The 20,342-nt window shown below is 41.9% G+C and overlaps 2 protein-coding genes across 2 annotated transcripts in view; both read right to left on the bottom strand.

Annotated features, from left to right (window-relative positions):
- Nucleotides 1-20,342, bottom strand: part of LOC310857050 (protein phosphatase 1 regulatory subunit 12A) — a 336,915-nt gene that overhangs the window by 205,396 nt on the left and 111,177 nt on the right. The gene's annotated exons all lie outside the window — the stretch shown is intronic.
- Nucleotides 827-19,002, bottom strand: LOC310857230 (uncharacterized protein; the record flags this gene model as incomplete). Its single annotated transcript, XM_083762842.1, has 14 exons — nucleotides 827-1,532; nucleotides 2,219-2,344; nucleotides 4,073-4,282; nucleotides 6,426-6,551; nucleotides 6,893-7,102; nucleotides 7,443-7,530; nucleotides 8,038-8,177; nucleotides 8,332-8,353; nucleotides 11,279-11,356; nucleotides 12,236-12,337; nucleotides 14,481-14,597; nucleotides 16,170-16,286; nucleotides 17,412-17,474; nucleotides 18,926-19,002. The coding sequence occupies 14 exons, from the start codon at nucleotides 19,000-19,002 to the stop codon at nucleotides 924-926; spliced, it is 2,085 nt and encodes a 694-aa protein (XP_083618968.1). The 3' UTR covers nucleotides 827-923.

Below are 20,342 nucleotides of genomic sequence, written 5' to 3'. Positions count from 1 at the left end.
ACACACACACACACACACACACACACACACACACACACACACACACACACACACACACACACACACACACACACACACACACACACACACACACACACACAACATTAAACCTGTGTATAGGAGGGGCTGGCGCCCATCAAAAACAAATCACATAAAATATCAGCATTAGACAAAATAAAATCACACCCGTGTGAAGTGAGGGGCGCTCTAATCATCATACATCATCTCATTCCTGCCAATCATAATTTGCGTCCTCACCTTCGTCATCAATGTTTGTGTTTAGACACACCCTCAAAGAAAAATAATCACATAAAAGATCAGCATTAGACCAAAATAAAACAATAATCACACTTGTGTGACACTGTGAAGTGAGCGGTGCCGATTATCATGCTGATGATGTATAGATGCAGTGGTGTAAACTATCTGAGTACATTTACTTAAGTAAAATTTTGAGGTATTTGCACTTTACTTGAGTAGGTAAAATTGTCTGTACTTTTACTTCTACTCCACTACATCTCAGAGGAATTATATATGTATTTGATAACCTTAGATACTTTGTGGATTTTGATTATTATTACAAAACATACTGTACATTCACCACTTCAGCCCTGGACACATTTTGGCCATTTGAAAACAGCAGATCTACAAGGTACAAGCTCACAATGCGTCACGGGACAAAAAAAGTATACATTTGAAAACGTGTGGAATGGGACATTCTGCATGAGTACTTTTACTTTTGGTACTTGAAGTATATTTTTGATGCCAATACTGTTACTCCATATTGACATGTATTTAGTAGCAGAGTATAGTTCTACATTGCAGTAAAAAATGTCGGTACCTTTTTTCCCAACAGTCATAAGGAATTGACACACAACAAAGACACGCGTTGGAGCGTCGAGCACCGCTCAAACAAACCATTGTGATCACATGAGGATTAGAGGAGCAGAGTTTCTACCTTTTTCATTTGAAGAGGGATTGAAGAATGGATATAGTTTCTCAGTGAAGGTGCGGCCAGTGAAAGAGTAGAGGAGAACTCTGGCCTCCACATCATGAAAGGAGACCAGACCCTCCTCATAGTCCACAAACACTCCCACTGTCTGGACCTTCTCTCTTACAGGGAGGGGGACAGGAGGGTCAGCACGAGCCCAGTACTCATTTCCATTCCTCAGCCATATATTCCAGTAACCATTGCTGGGGGTATATGGTAATATGCTGCCTGATACCTTCCTGTCGATGGTCTCCTCGGCCACTCCTATAGTCCAGCTAATCTTCCTTTTAACCTGAACCTCAAAGTAAAATCTTCCTGAGGAGAAGCTTTGTTTTCCTAAGACACCGGCACGGATATAGAATCTCTCTGAGTTTATTGAAAAATAATTATTCCAATAAGAATTCCATCTGCTTTGGGTGCCATGACTCACTTGTTTTCCATCGTCAGACAGGATGAGTTCATGATGTGCTGTTTGAGGATCCAGAGTCACATTCACTGCATAGCTTCTCCTCATTTCTGCTTCCTCCACTTCTATAATACGACCCTTTAATTCAAATCAATGATATTATAGATTAAACTTGTGATAATATTCATTTACTCGCATACTTATTACTCTTACTCAGTGATTCTCAATGTTGTGCATTTCAAGGACCCCCAGTTGGATATAAATTAGACCACATGGACCCCAGTTGATGTCATTCATTAAATATCTGCGTCCCCAATCTACACTGTAAAATGCTCAGTGTTAATTCAACTCTCAGTGTACAAATGGAACCAAATTAATCTGTAAGGGTCAATTTGTTACCCTGGTGGTCACACACAACATTTGGAACCAGTGAAAAAAATCATAATTTACTGTAATTTCTTTATGTAATATTTAAATACCAGCTTGTCTCTCTGCAGATAAATGATTGATTCCTGGGAGCGTTTCAGATCCTCCTGCAAGTCCATGCGGAGCTTCTTCTCTTGCTCCAGAGAACCCTCCAAATGAACAACAATATACATTTCATCATTCAATATGTAGGCCTACTTCACTATGCTTTTGGTGCACTTTACGTGGTTATGTTGTTCTATTGATGGTTCTGTTTGCTTCCTATAAGACTTGTGAGGATGGTCGTCAGGATAATTGGTGAGCACCTGGGCCTTTAAAAAGCCTGCTCCCCAGTCCTTTGTTACACTCTCAGAGTTACAGACCTTTACCGTTATTTATTTTATGTAAAATGTAAATACCTGCTGCTCTGTGATCTTGTGGTCAGATTGCTGCTTGTCTCTCTGCAGATCCAAGATGGATTCCTGGGAGCGTTTCAGGTCCTCCTCCAGGTCCATGCGGAGCTTCTTCTCTTGCTCCAGAGAACCCTCCAAATGAACAACAATATACATTTCATCATTCAGTAAACATAACAGTTCAAGACATCACATTCACTTTCATTTTTACAACTAATCAAACAATAATCACATTTGGTTGTATTTATTGAACGTTTGAAAATGCAGGGTGTAATGGTAATGGTAGGCACTCGACAGAGTGCAGGTGTCTACTAGCTTGTTGCACACTAGTAGGCCATAAATGGCCTACTAGTGCGCAAGCAGAGCGCGCAAGTACTGTCGACTGCTACAAACTGTCAAATCTCAGCTTCTCTGTGAAGGAACGTTTGAAATGTTGAATTATTAGGTTTAGCTATTTGCTACCTACCTACTTTATGCATGTAAAAAAGTAGTATTATGAAGTATGGTACAAGTTTCTATCAATAAAATAAATACAGTTTTATCGATTTAGAATTATTCTGCATCCCTTTTTAGTTTCTTAATGAAAATTAAATCATTGATATCCGATGAAAAAAAAGGTATATAAACTGAAATAAAATATGTTATCACGTATACAGTATAATTATTTAATTATTTATTTTAAATTGTCAATTGCTTTAAATTTACTTAATCTTGGACTTAATCTTGGACTTAATCTTGATATTAATACTAAATGCCTCTGTGTATATGTATATGTAATTTGTAAGTTGATTAGCGGTATACTGTGGTTACTTTGCGCCACTTTTGATGCGTATGCACCGTCCCAGCATTATGACGGCAGGTTATAACTGGTATAACTATCTCTCAATGATGACGTAATAAAGATGTGGATTAAAGGACCCAATGCCAGAGTGTAATTGGTTTTCGATGGTGACGTAATGACAATATGTTTTAGGTCACATTCTCACCTAATACTTCGGTTGACTCAATGCGTATGGGCAGAGAATTTGGGATTCTTGCATTTAATTTGCTGCGGTTTGCCTTCACACTGTCATTCGCAGCAATTGGAAACGCAGCAGGGGGGACCTTTATCAATGTCTTCCATTCATAAACTAGCCTACACAGTGAAATCTATGGTGATAAAATTACACTCATAACGTGCATGTGTCGTGCCGTCTGGGACCCCCAACCCCCCCCCCCCCCCCCCCCCCCCCCCCTCTCTCTCTCTCTCTCTCTCTTTCTCTCTCTCTCTACGCACGCAGCCGCCACACACTGTTCTTTTGGGCATGGAGGCACAGCGCTGAGCGCACTGATATAACTCCCCAGTCCCCACACAGTGACAGCACTCCATGTTTACGGCATGCACAGACAGACAGACAGACAGACAGGATATTCTGTAGGCTATAATAGGCTACACTGCAGTGTTTGTATGTGTTTTCTTAAGCAATTGATTAATGTACACATCCTCATTTCGATCAGGGCTTCAGTCTCCTCATTCACAGGGCATTTCCTTTATTTACTGCGGATTGCATTCACACCTGCACCGAATCGTAATCAAGTGCGATTGGAAGCGAAGCCAAACCCCCGTTTTTGCTCGGAGTAAAATGCTGTTCTTTGATACGCATTAGAATTCGAATGAGCCTTCACACCTGCCACCTCTCTGGTGTGAATGTGACCTTAGTGTCTATTGATGGTTCCGTTTGGTTCCTATAGGACTTGTGAGGATGGTCGTCAGGATAATTGGTGAGCACCTGGGCCTTTAAAAAGCCTGCTCCCCAGTTCCTCCCCAACTCTCAGAGTTCCAGACCTTTACTGTTATTTTTTTATGTAAAATTAAAATACCTGCTGCTCTGTGATCTTGTGGTCAGATTGCTGCTTGTCTCTCTGCAGATCCATGATGGATTCCTGGGAGCGTTTCAGGTCCTCCTCCAGCTTTCTGTTGTCTCTCTCAGCTCTCTCCAGGTCCAGATGGAAGTCATCTCTCTGCTTCTCCACGTTGCTACGAGCAGCATGCTCAGCCTCCATCTCTTCCTGCACTTCTTTAATACGAGCCTGGAATTCAAATCAATCGATGACATTAAGGTCACATTCTCACCTAATACTTTGGTAGACTTGAATGCGTATGGGCGGGGAAATTGGGATTCTTGCATATAATTGGCTGCGGTTTGCCTTCACACTGTCATTCGCAGCAATTGGAAACGCAGCAGGGGGGACCTTTATCAATGTGTTCCATTCATAAACTAGCCTACACAGTGAAATCTATGGTGATAAAATTACACTCATAACGTGCATGTGTCGTGCCGTCTGGGACCCCCCCCCCCCCCTCTCTCTCTTTCTCTCTCTCTCTACGCACGCAGCCGCCACACACTATTCCTTTGGGCATGGAGGCACAGCGCTGCATGAGTGCACTGATATAACTCCCCAGTCCCCACACAGTGACAGCACTCCATGTTTACGGCATGCATACAGACAGACAGACAGACAGACAGACAGACAGACAGACAGACAGAATATTCTGTAGGCTATAATAGGCTACACTGCAGTGTTTGTATGTGTTTTCTTAAGCAATTGATTAATGTACACATCCTCATTTCGATCAGGGCTTCAGTCTCCTCATTCGACCACGTCTATCCACAATAACGATATCTTTGCGCTGCGTGAAATATGCCTTCTCCGTCTCCAACTGTGTTCAGCTCCTCACCCGCCACATTGTTTGCTTCATTTCCTTTATTTACTGCGGATTGCATTCACACCTGCACCGAATCGTAGTCAAGTGTGATTGGAAGCGAAGCGAAACCCCCATTTTTGGACGGAGTAAAATGCTGTGCATTAGGATTCGAATGAGCCTTCACACCTGCCAATTGAAGCGCACTTTCTGAAAATGCGCAGCAGGATTCGTTTTAATCGCAGCAAAGCTCTCTGGTGAGAATGTGACCTAAGTTAACTCTTACTTTTGTGACGGTTCCCTATAGGCTACTGTGCATATTTCAATATGTAGGCCTACTTCACTGTGCTTTTGGTGCACTTTGGATTACGAGGTTATGTTGTTTGCTTTGCATTTCTATTGATGGTTCCGTTTGGTTCCTATAGGACTTGTGAGGATGGTCGTCAGGATAATTGGTGAGCACCTGGGCCTTTAAAAAGCCTGCTCCCCATGGGCGTAGCTTGAACTTGAAATTGAGGTAGAAATTTAGGTAGTAGGCCTACAGCAACACACACAGTGTGCTGCTGTACTACCTGCTGTACTAATGAACTACCTGCTGTACTAATGAAACCCCGTAGTGCTGTGTGTGTGTGTAACTGACGTCAGCACACAGTCCAACTACTGCTGCACATCTTACTCTTAATCATTGACAAAGTGACAAAGATAAAGAATGGAATACTAGAATAAAAAGACCACAGCAAGTATATTGCTGCTCCACTATAGACCACGTTACTGTACCAAACATATACAAAATACTGTGCAACACGCAACAACAACCAGCGCGCAGCCGAAACAAAAGACTGCATCCTTTAAAACCGAATATTCCAGGCCCAGGCCGTAGCGTAACGGTCTGGGCACCGGACTGGTGATCCAGTCGCGGTGTGCCGCGGGTTCGACTCCCGAACCCGACACGGCCTTTACCGCATGTCATCCCCCCATCTCTCTCCCGTTTCCTGTCAGCCTACTATCTGTCCCTTAAAAAATCAATAAAAGGCGTAAGCCGAAAAAAAAAAAAAAAAAAAAAACCCGAATATTCCATCCACGCATGCTTCTTGTGATAGAAGGGGGGGCGGGTTTGTTGTGTCCAAACTGCCCGGACACGGTGGTTGGTTATTCTGCCGGATGCTGTGACTGCTCTGCTGGGGGTGCGGGAGGCAGGCGGGGCGGCTGCCTCCACCTCCTCCCTCTCTGACTGACTGACTCACTTCCGTCGCAAGTCATTACGAAAATAAAATAATGTGACATGATGACTACTCTAAAATGAATGTATTGTAAAACAAAACATAATATAATTCAGATTTGATTCTCACAATTATTATAATTATTATTAAAATAAAAATAATCTTGAACTTTTTTTTTCTTTCTAAAAAAACAATTTCACCCCCGGCCACCAGGGACACCCCCTGCACCCCCCCCAAGCTACGCCCATGCTGCTCCCCAGTCCTTTGTTACACTCTCAGAGTGTTATTTTTTTATGTAAAATGTAAATACCTGCTGCTCTGTGATCTTGTGGTCAGATTGCTGCTTGTCTCTCTGCAGATCCAAGATGGATTCCTGGGAGCGTTTCAGATCCTCCTGCAGGTCCATGCGGAGCTTCTTCTCTTGCTCCAGAGAACCCTCCAAATGAACAATACAATACATGTCATCATTCAGTATTGGGAGGCATACTACGGTCCGACGGAGCATTGGTTCGACATGCGTCCGCACCTCGGACTCGCGCCTGCATGCTCCCGTGCTTGCGGTTATGGTTAGGTTAGGGTTTGAGGTGGGTTGTCGTTTTTCGGATCAATGACTAGTCGGACCAAACACATGCACCCTTCAGTATTAACATGACAGTTCAAAACATCTTTTGAACACCTCTAGAATTTATAAAACCGTCCCGGACAGCCCCCCATAAGAGGACATGTCCGGGGAAAAGGGGACCTATGGTCAGCCTAACTTATGTCAAATTAAAATACCTGCTGCTCTGTGATCTTGTGGTCAGATTGCTGCTTGTCTCTCTGCAGATCCATGATGGATTCCTGGGAGCGTTTCAGGTCCTCCTCCAGCTTTCTGTTGTCTCTCTCAGCTCTCTGCAGGTCCAGATGTAGGTCATCTCTCTGCTTCTCCACGTTGCTACGAGCAGCATGCTCAGCCTCCATCTCTTCCTGCACTTCTTTAATACGAGCCTGGAATTCAAATCAATCGATGACATTAGGTTAACTCTTACTTTTGTGACGGTTCCCTATACTGTGCATACCTCAATATGTAGGCCTACTTCACTGTGCTTTTGGTGCACTTTGGATTACGAGGTTATCTTGTTTGCTTTGCATTTCTATTGATGGTTCCGTTTGGTTCCTATAGGACTTGTGAGGATGGTCGTCAGGATAATTGGTGAGCACCTGGGCCTTTTAATAATTACAATTTAACCTTTTACATTGTGTCTCCCCTCCTTTTTTTGTTGCAATGGTCCTTAATTGGCACCCCCTAGGCCACTTTTAATGAATGATGCTAAGGAGAAAAGAATACCTGCTTCTCTTTGATTGTCTTCTGTAGATGAACAGAAGATTGTGCATCTTGAATCTTATTCAGAAGAAAGGTTATTTCCTCCATATTCCTGTGGACCACAATACATCATAATGTTATTCTACAGCAGAACACTAGCCTGGCTCCAGCCCTGAATCGCTAGCCACGGCCATTCAAAAGAATATATTTTATGGTGACTCAGGTCTGGTGACTCTGTCTATTCGTATACTCCCAGACAGTTGAGAAGATGCAAGATGCAGCTAAGAGCAGGAGTCACTTCCTGGTTTTTAGACAGCTGGTGGATGGAAAATGAAGCTAGCGGTGGACGGAAAAGCTTCATTTTCCGTCCACCAGCACGTGAATTGACAACGACGTCAATTGCGTTGCTACTATTTTGATTGGTTGGTGTGAACCAATCGCCGAGGACTGTTGCTTTGGCAACGTCAGTCCCGGAAACGGCTGCCGTGGGACGGGCTCTCAGTCTGAATATTTGAACTTTTAACTAAATGAAAGTGTCAGGCTAATATAATGCAGTATGTTAGAGACATTCTACAGGTAGGTTATTCTACATGTCATTTCATGCTGTGGTCCACATTACTTCTTGATCTCCTCCTCCTGCTCTGTGATCTTGTGGTCAGATTGCTGCTTGTCTCTCTTCAGATCCAAGATGGATTCCTGGGAGCGTTTCAGGTCCTCCTGCAGGTCCATGCGAAGCTTCTTCTCTTGCTCCAGAGAACCCTCCAAATGAACAATAATACATTTGTACATTGTTATTCATTACAACCATAAACACAGGGGATCAAAACATCATTTTCTATTTGCAGCTTTTAGTGTTTGTGCACAAACTTTCTCCTACACAAACATTAAGAAAATATGTTGTAAACTGCCTCACCACATCCTTTTGCTGGTGGTCTCTGTAGAGGAATCGCACACGCGCAGGCACGCACGCAGACGCACACACACGCACACGCGCGCACACACACACACACACACACACACACACACACACACATAAGCTATTATTTGATAGAAACTCAACTTTGATGAGACACTGATAGGATCATACATTGCATACATCTGCATTTTTGACATTTCTGTAAATAGATAAGCCTTTGTACCTGTACTATCTATGCAATATTACACATATTTAGGTCTGAATCACTGACAGAACACCATGGATGAGACATGCAAGCACACAAACACACACACTTTACCATACATGGACAGTTAAAGGCATCTCAGAGGCCAACACACAATCATAGGGGGCAATTCCCCCTATAAGTAGTATGGTTGAACAGATAGACTGTAAGGGACTCGGACTGGAGATGGAGATGGACTGCAACATGAACTGGCGGACTGGCAGCGGACTTAGATACTCTGTCCCTCGCACCGGACACACCATGTCAGCCAGATTGACCTTTTCTAAGAAAGCATGTTTACTGAAGAGTAGGGATGGAGCTCGTTGCGTTTTTTTAGTGATAACGAGCAGCTTATTGACCAGGCTTATCAAGCCCACTATCGAGCATTTTCTATTATTTTGTGGAAAAATGGGAGACGACAACATATTCTGAACAGAACCACTGTATTAGGGCCTTCAGATACAGCACTTTTCTAACAGACGGAAGGCAATTGACCTTTTTACTTTTGGAAAATAATATTGAAGAATCTGTTAACAAAAAATGTATACAGTCACTTTAAAAGTGTAATTTTGGCAGGTATCAATACACTTTTAGACCGACATGTTTGTGCCAGCGTGGATGATTACATTTATTTATTGATCGCCTCTTGTCTTGATTGTTTACACATGACGTCATGGGCCGCTATGCTCCATAACAGGCTTGATAAGCCCAAAGCTTATTGATACCGGGTACTCGATAAGCCCAGAGCTTATAGATAACGGGTACTCGATAAGCCCAAAGCTTATTGATACAGAGTACTCGATAAACCCAAAGCTTATTGATACTGGGTACTCGATAAGCCCAAAGCTTATTGATAACGGGTACTCGATAAGCCCAAAGCTTATAGACAACGGGTACTCGATAAGCCCAAAGCTTATAGACAACGGGTACTCGATAAGCCCAAAGCTTATTGATAACGGGTACTTGATAAGCCCAAAGCTTATTGACAACGGGTGCTCGATAAGCCCAAAGCTTATTGACAACGGGTACTCGATAAGCCCAAAGCTTATAGACAACGGGTACTCGATAAGCCCAAAGCTTATAGACAACGGGTACTCGATAAGCCCAAAGCTTATTGATAACGGGTACTCGATAAACCCAAAGCTTATAGATAACGGGTACTCGATAAGCCCAAAGATTATTGATAACGGGTACTCGATAAGCCCAAAGCTTACTCGATAAGCCCAAAGCTTATAGATAACGGGTACTTGATAAGTCCAAAGCTTATTGATACTGGGTACTCGATAAACCCAAAGCTCATTGATAACGGGTACTCGATAAGCCCAAAGCTTATTGATAACGGGTACTCGATAAACCCAAAGCTTATAGATAACGGGTACTCGATAAGCCCAAAGATTATTGATAACGGGTACTCGATAAGCCCAAAGCTTACTCGATAAGCCCAAAGCTTATAGATAACGGGTACTTGATAAGTCCAAAGCTTATTGATACTGGGTACTCGATAAACCCAAAGCTCATTGATAACGGGTACTCGATAAGCCCAAAGCTCATTGATAACGGGTACTCGATAAGCCCAAAGATTATTGATAACGGGTACTCGATAAGCCCAAAGCTTACTCGATAAGCCCAAAGCTTATAGATAACGGGTACTTGATAAGTCCAAAGCTTATTGATACTGGGTACTCGATAAACCCAAAGCTCATTGATAACGGGTACTCGATAAGCCCAAAGCTTATTGATAACGGGTACTCGATAAACCCAAAGCTTATAGATAACGGGTACTCGATAAGCCCAAAGATTATTGATAACGGGTACTCGATAAGCCCAAAGCTTACTCGATAAGCCCAAAGCTTATAGATAACGGGTACTTGATAAGTCCAAAGCTTATTGATACTGGGTACTCGATAAACCCAAAGCTCATTGATAACGGGTACTCGATAAGCCCAAAGCTTATTGATACCGGGTGCTTGATAAGTCCAAAGCTTATTGATACTGGGTACTCGATAAACCCAAAGCTCATTGATAACGGGTACTCGATAAACCCAAAGCTTATTGATAACGGGTACTCGATAAACCCAAAGCTCATTGATAACGGGTACTCGATAAGCCCAAAGCTTATTGATACTGGGTACTCGATAAACCCAAAGCTCATTGATAACGGGTACTCGATAAGCCCAAAGCTTATTGATACCGGGTGCTTGCAGGTTTCAATCCCTACTGAAGAGACTTTACGACCTGAGTCTCCCTGTTTCTCTTTATTACATCCAGTAGTTTTTGAGTGGTGCAACCACTCCTACAACCAGCTTGCAATGTCCTCGTACCTGTTTGTTTGTTTGTGTGTGTGTCTGTGTGTTTGTTTGTTTGTGTGTGTGTGTGTGTGTGTGTGTCTGTCTGTGTGAGCATGAGTATGTGACTTAATAATAGCAGTAGGGGGCGCCAGAAACAGTGAGAGGGGTAGTGACTCTAATGAGAGAGAGAGAGAGAGAGAGAGAGAGAGAGAGAGAGAGAGAGAGGGGGGGGGGGGGGGGGGAATTGCACCACTCAGTTCACACGTGTGTGATTTTTTTATTTTGTCCTACTTTTGTATTATTATTCTAGCACAGTTCGGTGGAACAAGTCCTATCACCATTCTGCTGCTTGTACTTAAATACAAATAAAACCTTCTTGATTCTTCATTCTGTAAATGTTTGACACTATAACCTGTGCTCAGTAGAGTGGTGTTCATCCTTTAAGCTAAGAGGAGGATCCATGGACCAGTCACTCTTCATGGAGTCAGAGCTGCATGGTACAGGAGAGGAAACATATTTATTTTATTAGGACTAGAACCACTTATATATAACAGACCAGCATCAGTCTTTCCCTGTGTGAAGTGCGGAAGGGAGTGCGAAAGCCGTCGCATGGTATATATGTCACGGTCGCATCCCTTGAGGTTTTCAATACGATTCATTCAGTTTCGTTATGTATTTAGTATTTGTGGGAAATTATCCAAACAGCATCTTGCAAGACTAATTATTAATACTCATCTGGAGAATTCACTTGTTGAAAATGTCACTCCTCCATTTAGCTGGGTTATTTTCCCAACTATTCAGCCAAGATAATTATGCAACAAGTTGACAGCGGTAAAACCCACTGTCGGAGCTCTGCGGTAGGTAGAACATATTAGTAAGCCTGTGACATGTTCAAAATATAGACATGAATGAACAAAGTCAGTCGGGATCAGGATGTATTATTGAGAATTCCACTCTTCAAACTCGTTCAAGTGGTAAATTAAATGTGAAATAGATCCTCTATTGAAAATCAACAAGATATGTTGACAAAGACACTTCATACATTTGGAAACATATTTTTATTCAAATCAATATATTCTTCATTATTTTAAAAGTAGGCTAAATACAGTTGAATTGCAATGGGCTTCTATGGGCTGGCCTGCAGTACACCGTTGTAACGGACTCATTTGGGGGCGTGAAGTGTTGTCGTCCCAGTGTGTCTCTATACAACAACAGCTGTAGACGCAACTTCAGTTCAGATGGGTGGTGCTAAGATGGAAACCGCGTATACCTAATGAACTGTTGGGTGTGGCCACATACAAACTTTCTGCACACTTTTTTAAAGAGGAGAAATATTCCTCCTATAGTATAGCAGGTCTTTCATCCTGACCTCAGATCAGTAGAGTGGTGTCCATCTTTGAAGTTTAAAGGTTTTCCTATGGACTGGTCACTCTTCATAGAGTTACAGCTGGGTGGACTCTGCTCATGGACCCTGACAGAAAGACACGATGGAGGATATTTTAGTTTATTAGGATCGCAAATTACAGCTTTTCACCAGAGGAACAAATTAGTTAATAGCACAGGCAGACTCTTCACATACCAGAGCATGTCTGAAATAAGTGTCAGAGCTGACATGTAAATATTAAATAAATGCTTAAACATGTAGCTACCGTACAGTAGGTGTAATGTTAGAGACCACAGAAGTGAACCTTTCAAGTTCTCAACTCGCTGTTTTCTGCAAGACATTACTCTATACGCCATATCTCCAACACTGGTGGGTCAAACTGAACAACCAATATGTCAATTTGAAGCTATGATTCCCTGCTTTCATATGACATGAAATCCAATGGCAGTCCCTCAGTCAAATGTGGTCACATTAAGTTGCACCTCATGATATCTTGCTCAGTAGAGTTTAACTAAATCATGTGTGGGGTTTTTATTCTGACCTCAGATGAGTAGAGTGCAGGTGTCCATCTTTGAAGTGAAGAGGATGACCGATGGACTGGTCACTCTTCATAGAGGTCCAGCTGGAAACAGGAGGCTGTGGACTCTGCTTATGGACCCTGACAGAAAGGATATTTAGTTATAATATATTGTACCTTCTCATCTCTGCTCAATAGAGTTGAACTCTTATTGGACTTTGGTTCCAACAGTGTGATCCAACCCTACCGACCTGCACTTAGCATTCTATAGTGTTTACAGTACTTATAGTTTCCACAAGGTGATACTTCAAATTTACATTAAGGCCTTCTCTTACTTTCCTTTTGCATACCTTATTCCAGGGTTCCCCAATACATTTTCCTTAAGGGCCATATTTTGAATAGGGTACCAGGCTGGGGGCCGAGTCGGCAAGCACGAGGTCGAGGTCTTGAAAATGTCACTCCTCCATTTAGCTGGGTTATTTTCCCAACTATTCAGCCAAGATAATTATGCAACAAGTTGACAGCGGTAAAACCCACTGTCGGAGCTCTGCGGTAGGTAGAACATATTAGTAAGCCTGTGACATGTTCAAAATATAGACATGAATGAACAAAGTCAGTCGGGATCAGGATGTATTATTGAGAATTCCACTGTTCTAAGTCGGTGCTCGTAGCCTTGTAAAGGCAGGGACGTCCCTTAAAAGCGACAGGTTCTCTGTCTGCCGCCTCGCCTCTGCTCCGTTAACATTATGGGTAACTTGTTCAAGTGGTAAATTAAATGTGGATTACATCCTCTATTGAAAAACAACAAGATATGTTGACAAAGACACTTCATACATTTGGAAACATATTTTTATTCAAATCAATATATTCTTCATTATTTTAAAAGTAGGCTAAATACAGTTGAATTGCAATGGGCTTCTATGGGCTGGCCTGCAGTACACCGTTGTAACGGACTCATTTGGGGGCGTGAAGTGTTGTCGTCCCAGTGTGTCTCTATACAACAACAGCTGTAGACGCGGCTTCAGTTCAGATGGGTGGTGCTAAGATGGAAACCGCGTATACCTAATGAACTGTTGGGTGTGGCCACATACAAACTTTCTGCACACTTTTTTAAAGAGGAGAAATATTCCTCCTATAGTATAGCAGGTCTTTCATCCTGACCTCAGATCAGTAGAGTGGTGTCCATCTTTGAAGTTTAAAGGTTTTCCTATGGACTGGTCACTCTTCATAGAGTTACAGCTGGGTGGACTCTGCTCATGGACCCTGACAGAAAGACATGATGGAGGATATTTTAGTTTATTAGGATTGCAAATTCCAGCTTTTCACCAGAGGAACAAATTAGTTAATAGCACAGGCAGACTCTTCACATACTAGAGCATGTCTGAAATAAGTGTCAGAGCTGACATTGACATGTAAATATGAAATAAATGCTTAAACATGTAGCTAGGTGTAATGTTAGAGACCACAGAAGTGAACCTTTCAAGTTCTCAACTCGCTGTTTTCTGCAAGACATTACTCTATACACCGTATCTCCAACACTGGTGGGTCAAACTGAACAACCAATATGTCAATTTGAAGCTATGATTCCCTGCTTTCATATGACATGAAATCCAATGGCAGTCCCTCAGTCAAATGTGGTCACATTAAGTTGCACCTCATGATATCTTGCTCAGTAGAGTTTAACTAAATCATGTGTGGGGTTTTTATTCTGACCTCAGATGAGTAGAGTGCAGGTGTCCATCTTTGAAGTGAAGAGGATGACCGATGGACTGGTCACTCTTCATAGAGGTCCAGCTGGGAACAGGAGGCTGTGGACTCTGCTCATGGACCCTGACAGAAAGGATATTTAGTTATAATATATTGTACCTTCTCATCTCTGCTCAATAGAGTTGAACTCTTATTGGACTTTGGTTCCAACAGCGTGATCCAACCCTACCGACCTGCACTTAGCATTCTATAGTGTTTACAGTACTTATAGTTTCCACAAGGTGATACTTCAAATTTACATTAAGGCCTTCTCTTACTTTCCTTTTGCATACCTTATTCCAGGGTTCCCCAATAAATTGTCCTTAAGGGCCATATTTTGACTAGGGTACCAGGCTGGGGGCCGAGTCGCCAAGCAGGAGGTTGAGGTCTTGAAAATGTCACTCCTCCATTTAGCTGGGTTATTTTCCCAACTATTCAGCCAAGATAATTATGCAACAAGTTGACAGCGGTAAAACCCACTGTCGGAGCTCTGCGGTAGGTAGAACATATTAGTAAGCCTGTGACATGTTCAAAATATAGACATGAATGAACAAAGTCAGTCGGGATCAGGATGTATTATTGAGAATTCCACTGTTCTAAGTCGGTGCTCGTAGCCTTGTAAAGGCAGGGACGTCCCTTAAAAGCGACAGGTTCTCTGTCTGCCGCCTCGCCTCTGCTCCGTTAACATTATGGGTAACTCGTTCAAGTGGTAAATTAAATGTGGATTACATCCTCTATTGAAAAACAACAAGATATGTTGACAAAGACACTTCATACATTTGGAAACATATTTTTATTCAAAACAATATATTCTTCATTATTTTAAAAGTAGGCTAAATACAGTTTAATTGCAATGGGCTTCTATGGGCTGGCCTGCAGTACACCGTTGTAACGGACTCATTTGGGGGCGTGAAGTGTTGTCGTCCCAGTGTGTCTCTATACAACAACAGCTGTAGACGCGGCTTCAGTTCAGATGGGTGGTGCTAAGATGAAAACCGCATATACCTAATGAACTGTTGGGTGTGGCCACATACAAACTTTCTGCACACTTTTTTAAAGAGGAGAAATATTCCTCCTATAGTATAGGAGGTCTTTCATTCTGACCTCATATCAGTAGAGTGGTGTCCATCTTTGAAGTGTAAAGGTTTTCCTATGGACTGGTCACTCTTCATAGAGTTACAGCTGGGTGGACTCTGCTCATGGACCCTGACAGAAAGACATGATGGAGGATATTTTAGTTTATTAGGATTGCAAATTCCAGCTTTTCACCAGAGGAACAAATGAGTTAATAGCACAGGCAGACTCTTCACATACTAGAGCATGTCTGAAATAAGTGTCAGAGCTGACATTGACATGTAAATATGAAATAAATGCTTAAACATGTAGCTAGGTGTAATGTTAGAGACCACAGAAGTGAACCTTTCAAGTTCTCAACTCGCTGTTTTCTGCAAGACATTACTCTATATGCCATATCTCCAAAACTGGTGGGTCAAACTGAACAACCAATATGTCAATTTGAAGCTATGATTCCCTGCTTTCATATGACATGAAATCCAATGGCAGTCCCTCAGTCAAATGTGGTCACATTATGTTGTACCTCATGATATCTTGCTCAGTAGAGTTTAACTAAATCATGTGTGGGGTTTTTATTCTGACCTCAGATGAGTAGAGTGCAGGTGTCCATCTTTGAAGTGAAGAGGATGACCGATGGACTGGTCACTCTTCATAGAGGTCCAGCTGGGAACAGGAGGCTGTGGACTCTGCTCATGGACCCTGACAGAAAGACATGGAGGATATTTAGTTCATTATTAGGACCACGGTTATCATTTAATATACTGTACCTCCTCATCTCTGCTCAATAGAGTTGAACTCTTATTGGACTTTGGTTCCAACAGCCAATGGGCTCTATTTTGCATGTCTTAAGTACCAGGTCTTATTACTTAACTTAAGATCTGGAGGCGTGGTCAATGCTCTTTGGCCACTCAGAATAGCCAAATGGCATTGATCACACCTCCAGGTCTTAAGTTAAGTAATAAGACCTGGTACTTAAGACACGCAAAATACAGCCAAATATCTTCAAAGTGTGATCCAACCCTACCGACCTGCACTTAGCATTCTATAGCGTTTACAGTATACTTATAGTTTCATTTTACAGATATATTACTGTTGATAGTTTACTCATGACCCTATACGGTCATAAGCGACTTACAGTAAGCCAGAACAACCACAAGGTGATACTTCAAATTTACATTAAGGCCTTCTCTTAATTTCCTTTTGCATACCTTATTCCAGGGTTCCCCAATTCATTTTCCTTAAGGGCCATATTTTGACTAGGGTACCAGGCTGGGGGCCGAGTCGGCAAGCACGAGGTCGAGGTCTTGCCCTGAAAATAAAATTTCAGGGCAAGACCCCATTTGAAAAGGATGCCCAGTTTGACATGCATAGGCTACTGACCCCCATTTAATGCCATTTATATCTGGGACCCCCCCCCCCAAGGGGGCGCTCCGCGGGTCGCAAATGGCCCACGGGCCACCTATTGGGAAACCCTGCCTTATTCTATGTTTTTATGCTTGTTTGATGTGTTGTGCTTGCTGTTATTTAATGATATCTTGTTGTAGCTGTGACTACGTTGTTGTTGTTTTTTACCCTGCTATGTAAAGCACTTAGTGACTATGACTTGAAAATGTGCTATATAAATAAATGCATTATCATTATCATTATCAAATGCATAGAAATAGTCATCTAGGCCCTAGAGACGACTAGTTCTATGCATTTGATGTATCACCTTGTGTTGTTCTTGCTTGTTGTAAATCGCTCTGGATTAAGAGTGTCTGATGAAAGACTACACTGTAAATTGTAATAGTAAAGTATAAAATAATGTGTTGTTTTCATTCTGACCTCTGACCAGTGGAGTGTTGTCCATCATCTTTGAAGACAACAGGTTCTTCCTTGGACTTAGAGCTGGGTACAGGAGACATTTATAGTTTATCACGGTTAAAGTTATCATCCAATCATTAGTTCATCAGTGTTAATGTTACCATTTATAAGTCTATTTACTTTAGATCTCTGATTCAATGTGTTGTTTTCATTGTGACCTCTGATCAGCAGACTGTTAAGGCCTATTCATAGTCTGGATTTTCGGTGGTGAGCTGACCACCGTGACCACAGCGAAATAACGTTGAGCGGTGGTGAGTAAAAACAGAGGGAAGGACTGGAGCGGTGGCGGTGGTTTGCTCTTCACCGCTGCTCGTGACGTCATGTTGTAGTTCGGTGGTCACCTAACCACCGAAAATCCAGACTATGTATATGAATGAGCCTTTAGGGTGAGGAGTGAGGACTGCCCATGAGTCCGACATCCTGTTAGTCTGACCTACGCGGCCAGTTAAGACTGAGGTTAGGGTTAGTGACCTACGTGGTCGGTTAAGACTGAGGTTAGGGTTAGTGACCTATGTGGCCGGTTAAGACTGAGGTTAGGGTTAGTGACCTACGTGGCCGGTTAAGACTGAGGTTAGGGTTAGCGACCTACGTGGCTGGCTGACTGAGGTTAGGGTTTAGGATATTGTTAGTAATCGGTTGGACTAACGGGAGGTCAGAAATATTTGATATATTATTTGATAAATATTGGCTACTGCCTTCGGTTAATGTGAGCTTTATTTCTCCGATATTGACCGATAACGGCAAATATCGGGGCCGATATGTGGCCGATATATCGACGCATCGCTACTTGTTTTCTTTCATAATTATGCACAACCCTTGAAGCCTTGAATTCATGGACATTGTATTGTTTTTGTTCCATCCCATATAAGTTACTGGCAAGGTGCTACCTATAGGTGCAACTTCCATTGGCAGCCCATTCATCCAAACAGAAAAGTCCTATTTGATTGTATTAAACAACGTGAAACTCACCAACATTGCAGCTGTACGGAAAGCTTGAATTATTCTCTTTCTATCGTCAAAGTGTTTGTTTCATAAAAATCCACTGTAGACATGTTATGAGCTACTTTGTGTCCTTGCAGGTGATTCTTTTTGAAGTGTTGGAGTTTGGAAGTGCCCGTTAGATATCACTCAACTGCCCTGTACCACCTGTTTTTGAACACATAATGCAAGATGCAGCAGGACATTGCTTTACTGAAAACGAGTGCTTCCAAACTCTGATGGAAACATGGCCGGCGGTCTGTAAATGGGCAATACTGGAGGCTCTGACAGTCATCAAATTAGGCTTAGAAATGCAGCAACAACAAAAACATTTGTATCTTAAGTGCAGTAATCTAGTAAATGTACTCAGTTACTGTCCACTAGATGTGTAAACACAGTAGGCTAATCTAGTAGATGTACTTAAGTACTGTCCAGTATAGATGTGTAAACTACAGTAATCTAGTAGATGTACGTAGGTACTGATCACTGTAAATTACCTTTCATGTTGGTCAGAGTCAGACTGGCTGCTTTTAGAGGCCACGCCCCCTTCCTCTCTCTCCACAGACTCACTCATGGTGGAGCAGAGACCTTTACACGCACACACGCGCACACACACACACACACACACACACACACACACACACACACTCGTGCACGCACGCACGCACGCATGCACAACATGCAATCCAATGCAATGCAATGCAATAAAGTGAATAAACACATAATTTATGCCGTAGCTAAACTAATAAAACAAACATTTCGTATAACTTTAAGATATACACCTGATTAAAGCTAAACCGTGAAACCAAAATGTCACGGGATATTCTCAATGGCCCGACAAGTAGAAAACATTGGATTGGCTCACATACAGTATTATGAAACATTAACAACCGCCTTACTGGGGAAATGAACAAAATACAATATAACTTTAAAACATTGTCCAATGTGGTACAAATATCAATAAAATACATACCGGCCTGTGTCCCCGTCTTGCGTGTCTGCCTGTGTGTGTGTGTGTGTGTCTGTGTGTCTGTCTGCGTGTCTGTCTGTGTGTCAACTCTATAGACACGTAGTAACACAACAGTAAGACAAAGTTGCGTGTATTACCGGGTGCAGAAATCGACCTTTGTCTTCCTTCAGGCTGGTTTAGATATGATGGAAATTACTTTGTTGCTTTTTACGACCAGCAGTTAAAGCTTATGAACTTTGTCACTATGCCAGGGGTTCCCACAATGATTTTGGCGGGTCCCCAAATAATAAAAATAAAAATAATTATAATTATAGCCTATACATATACATATACATATATACCTTATATATATTTACAACTGAATTGCTGAAAATGTGAAATTAAGAGTTTCCATAGTACACATAGTACAGTGCATGCATACAACTTTCCTCACTGATTATATCTTAGATTTCAGTATTTATTTCGGATGTATTTTCGATACATCAGATACATTTCAGATACATTTCAGATACATTTCTGAAATGATGCAATGCATCATGTTATGATCTTGCAGATCTGCTATTTTCTAAAGATTTTCACATTATGACAATACTTTAGTACTTTTGCAGGTGTGTAACTAAGCTGTAACAGAGTATGTCTATGAAGGTTATACTTGTAAGTCATTGTGGATAAGAGTGTAAATGTCTAAATTGTAACTTAATAGTACTGTACTTGTAAACGGTATTTGTACTTTTACTCCAGTAAAAATTCTTCCTCCACTGGTCCTGGTAGCATTCCATTAAAGGGCTTCCATAATGCTCATATTCATGTTGTCAATAAAGACACATTCGGAAAACACTATTGTGTCAATTGTATGTTTTAATGGTCTTCTTTTTTTACCAGAATATCATATTGTGATTGTATTATATTTATGTTAGTGTATTTTTTATTTGTATATCGTTGCT

The sequence above is a fragment of the Protomyctophum parallelum genome (genome assembly GCF_964188405.1).
Source record: "Protomyctophum parallelum genome assembly, chromosome: 4".
NCBI classification, from domain to species: Eukaryota; Metazoa; Chordata; class Actinopteri; order Myctophiformes; family Myctophidae; genus Protomyctophum; species Protomyctophum parallelum.
This window is presented reverse-complemented; position numbering and strand designations above follow the sequence as displayed.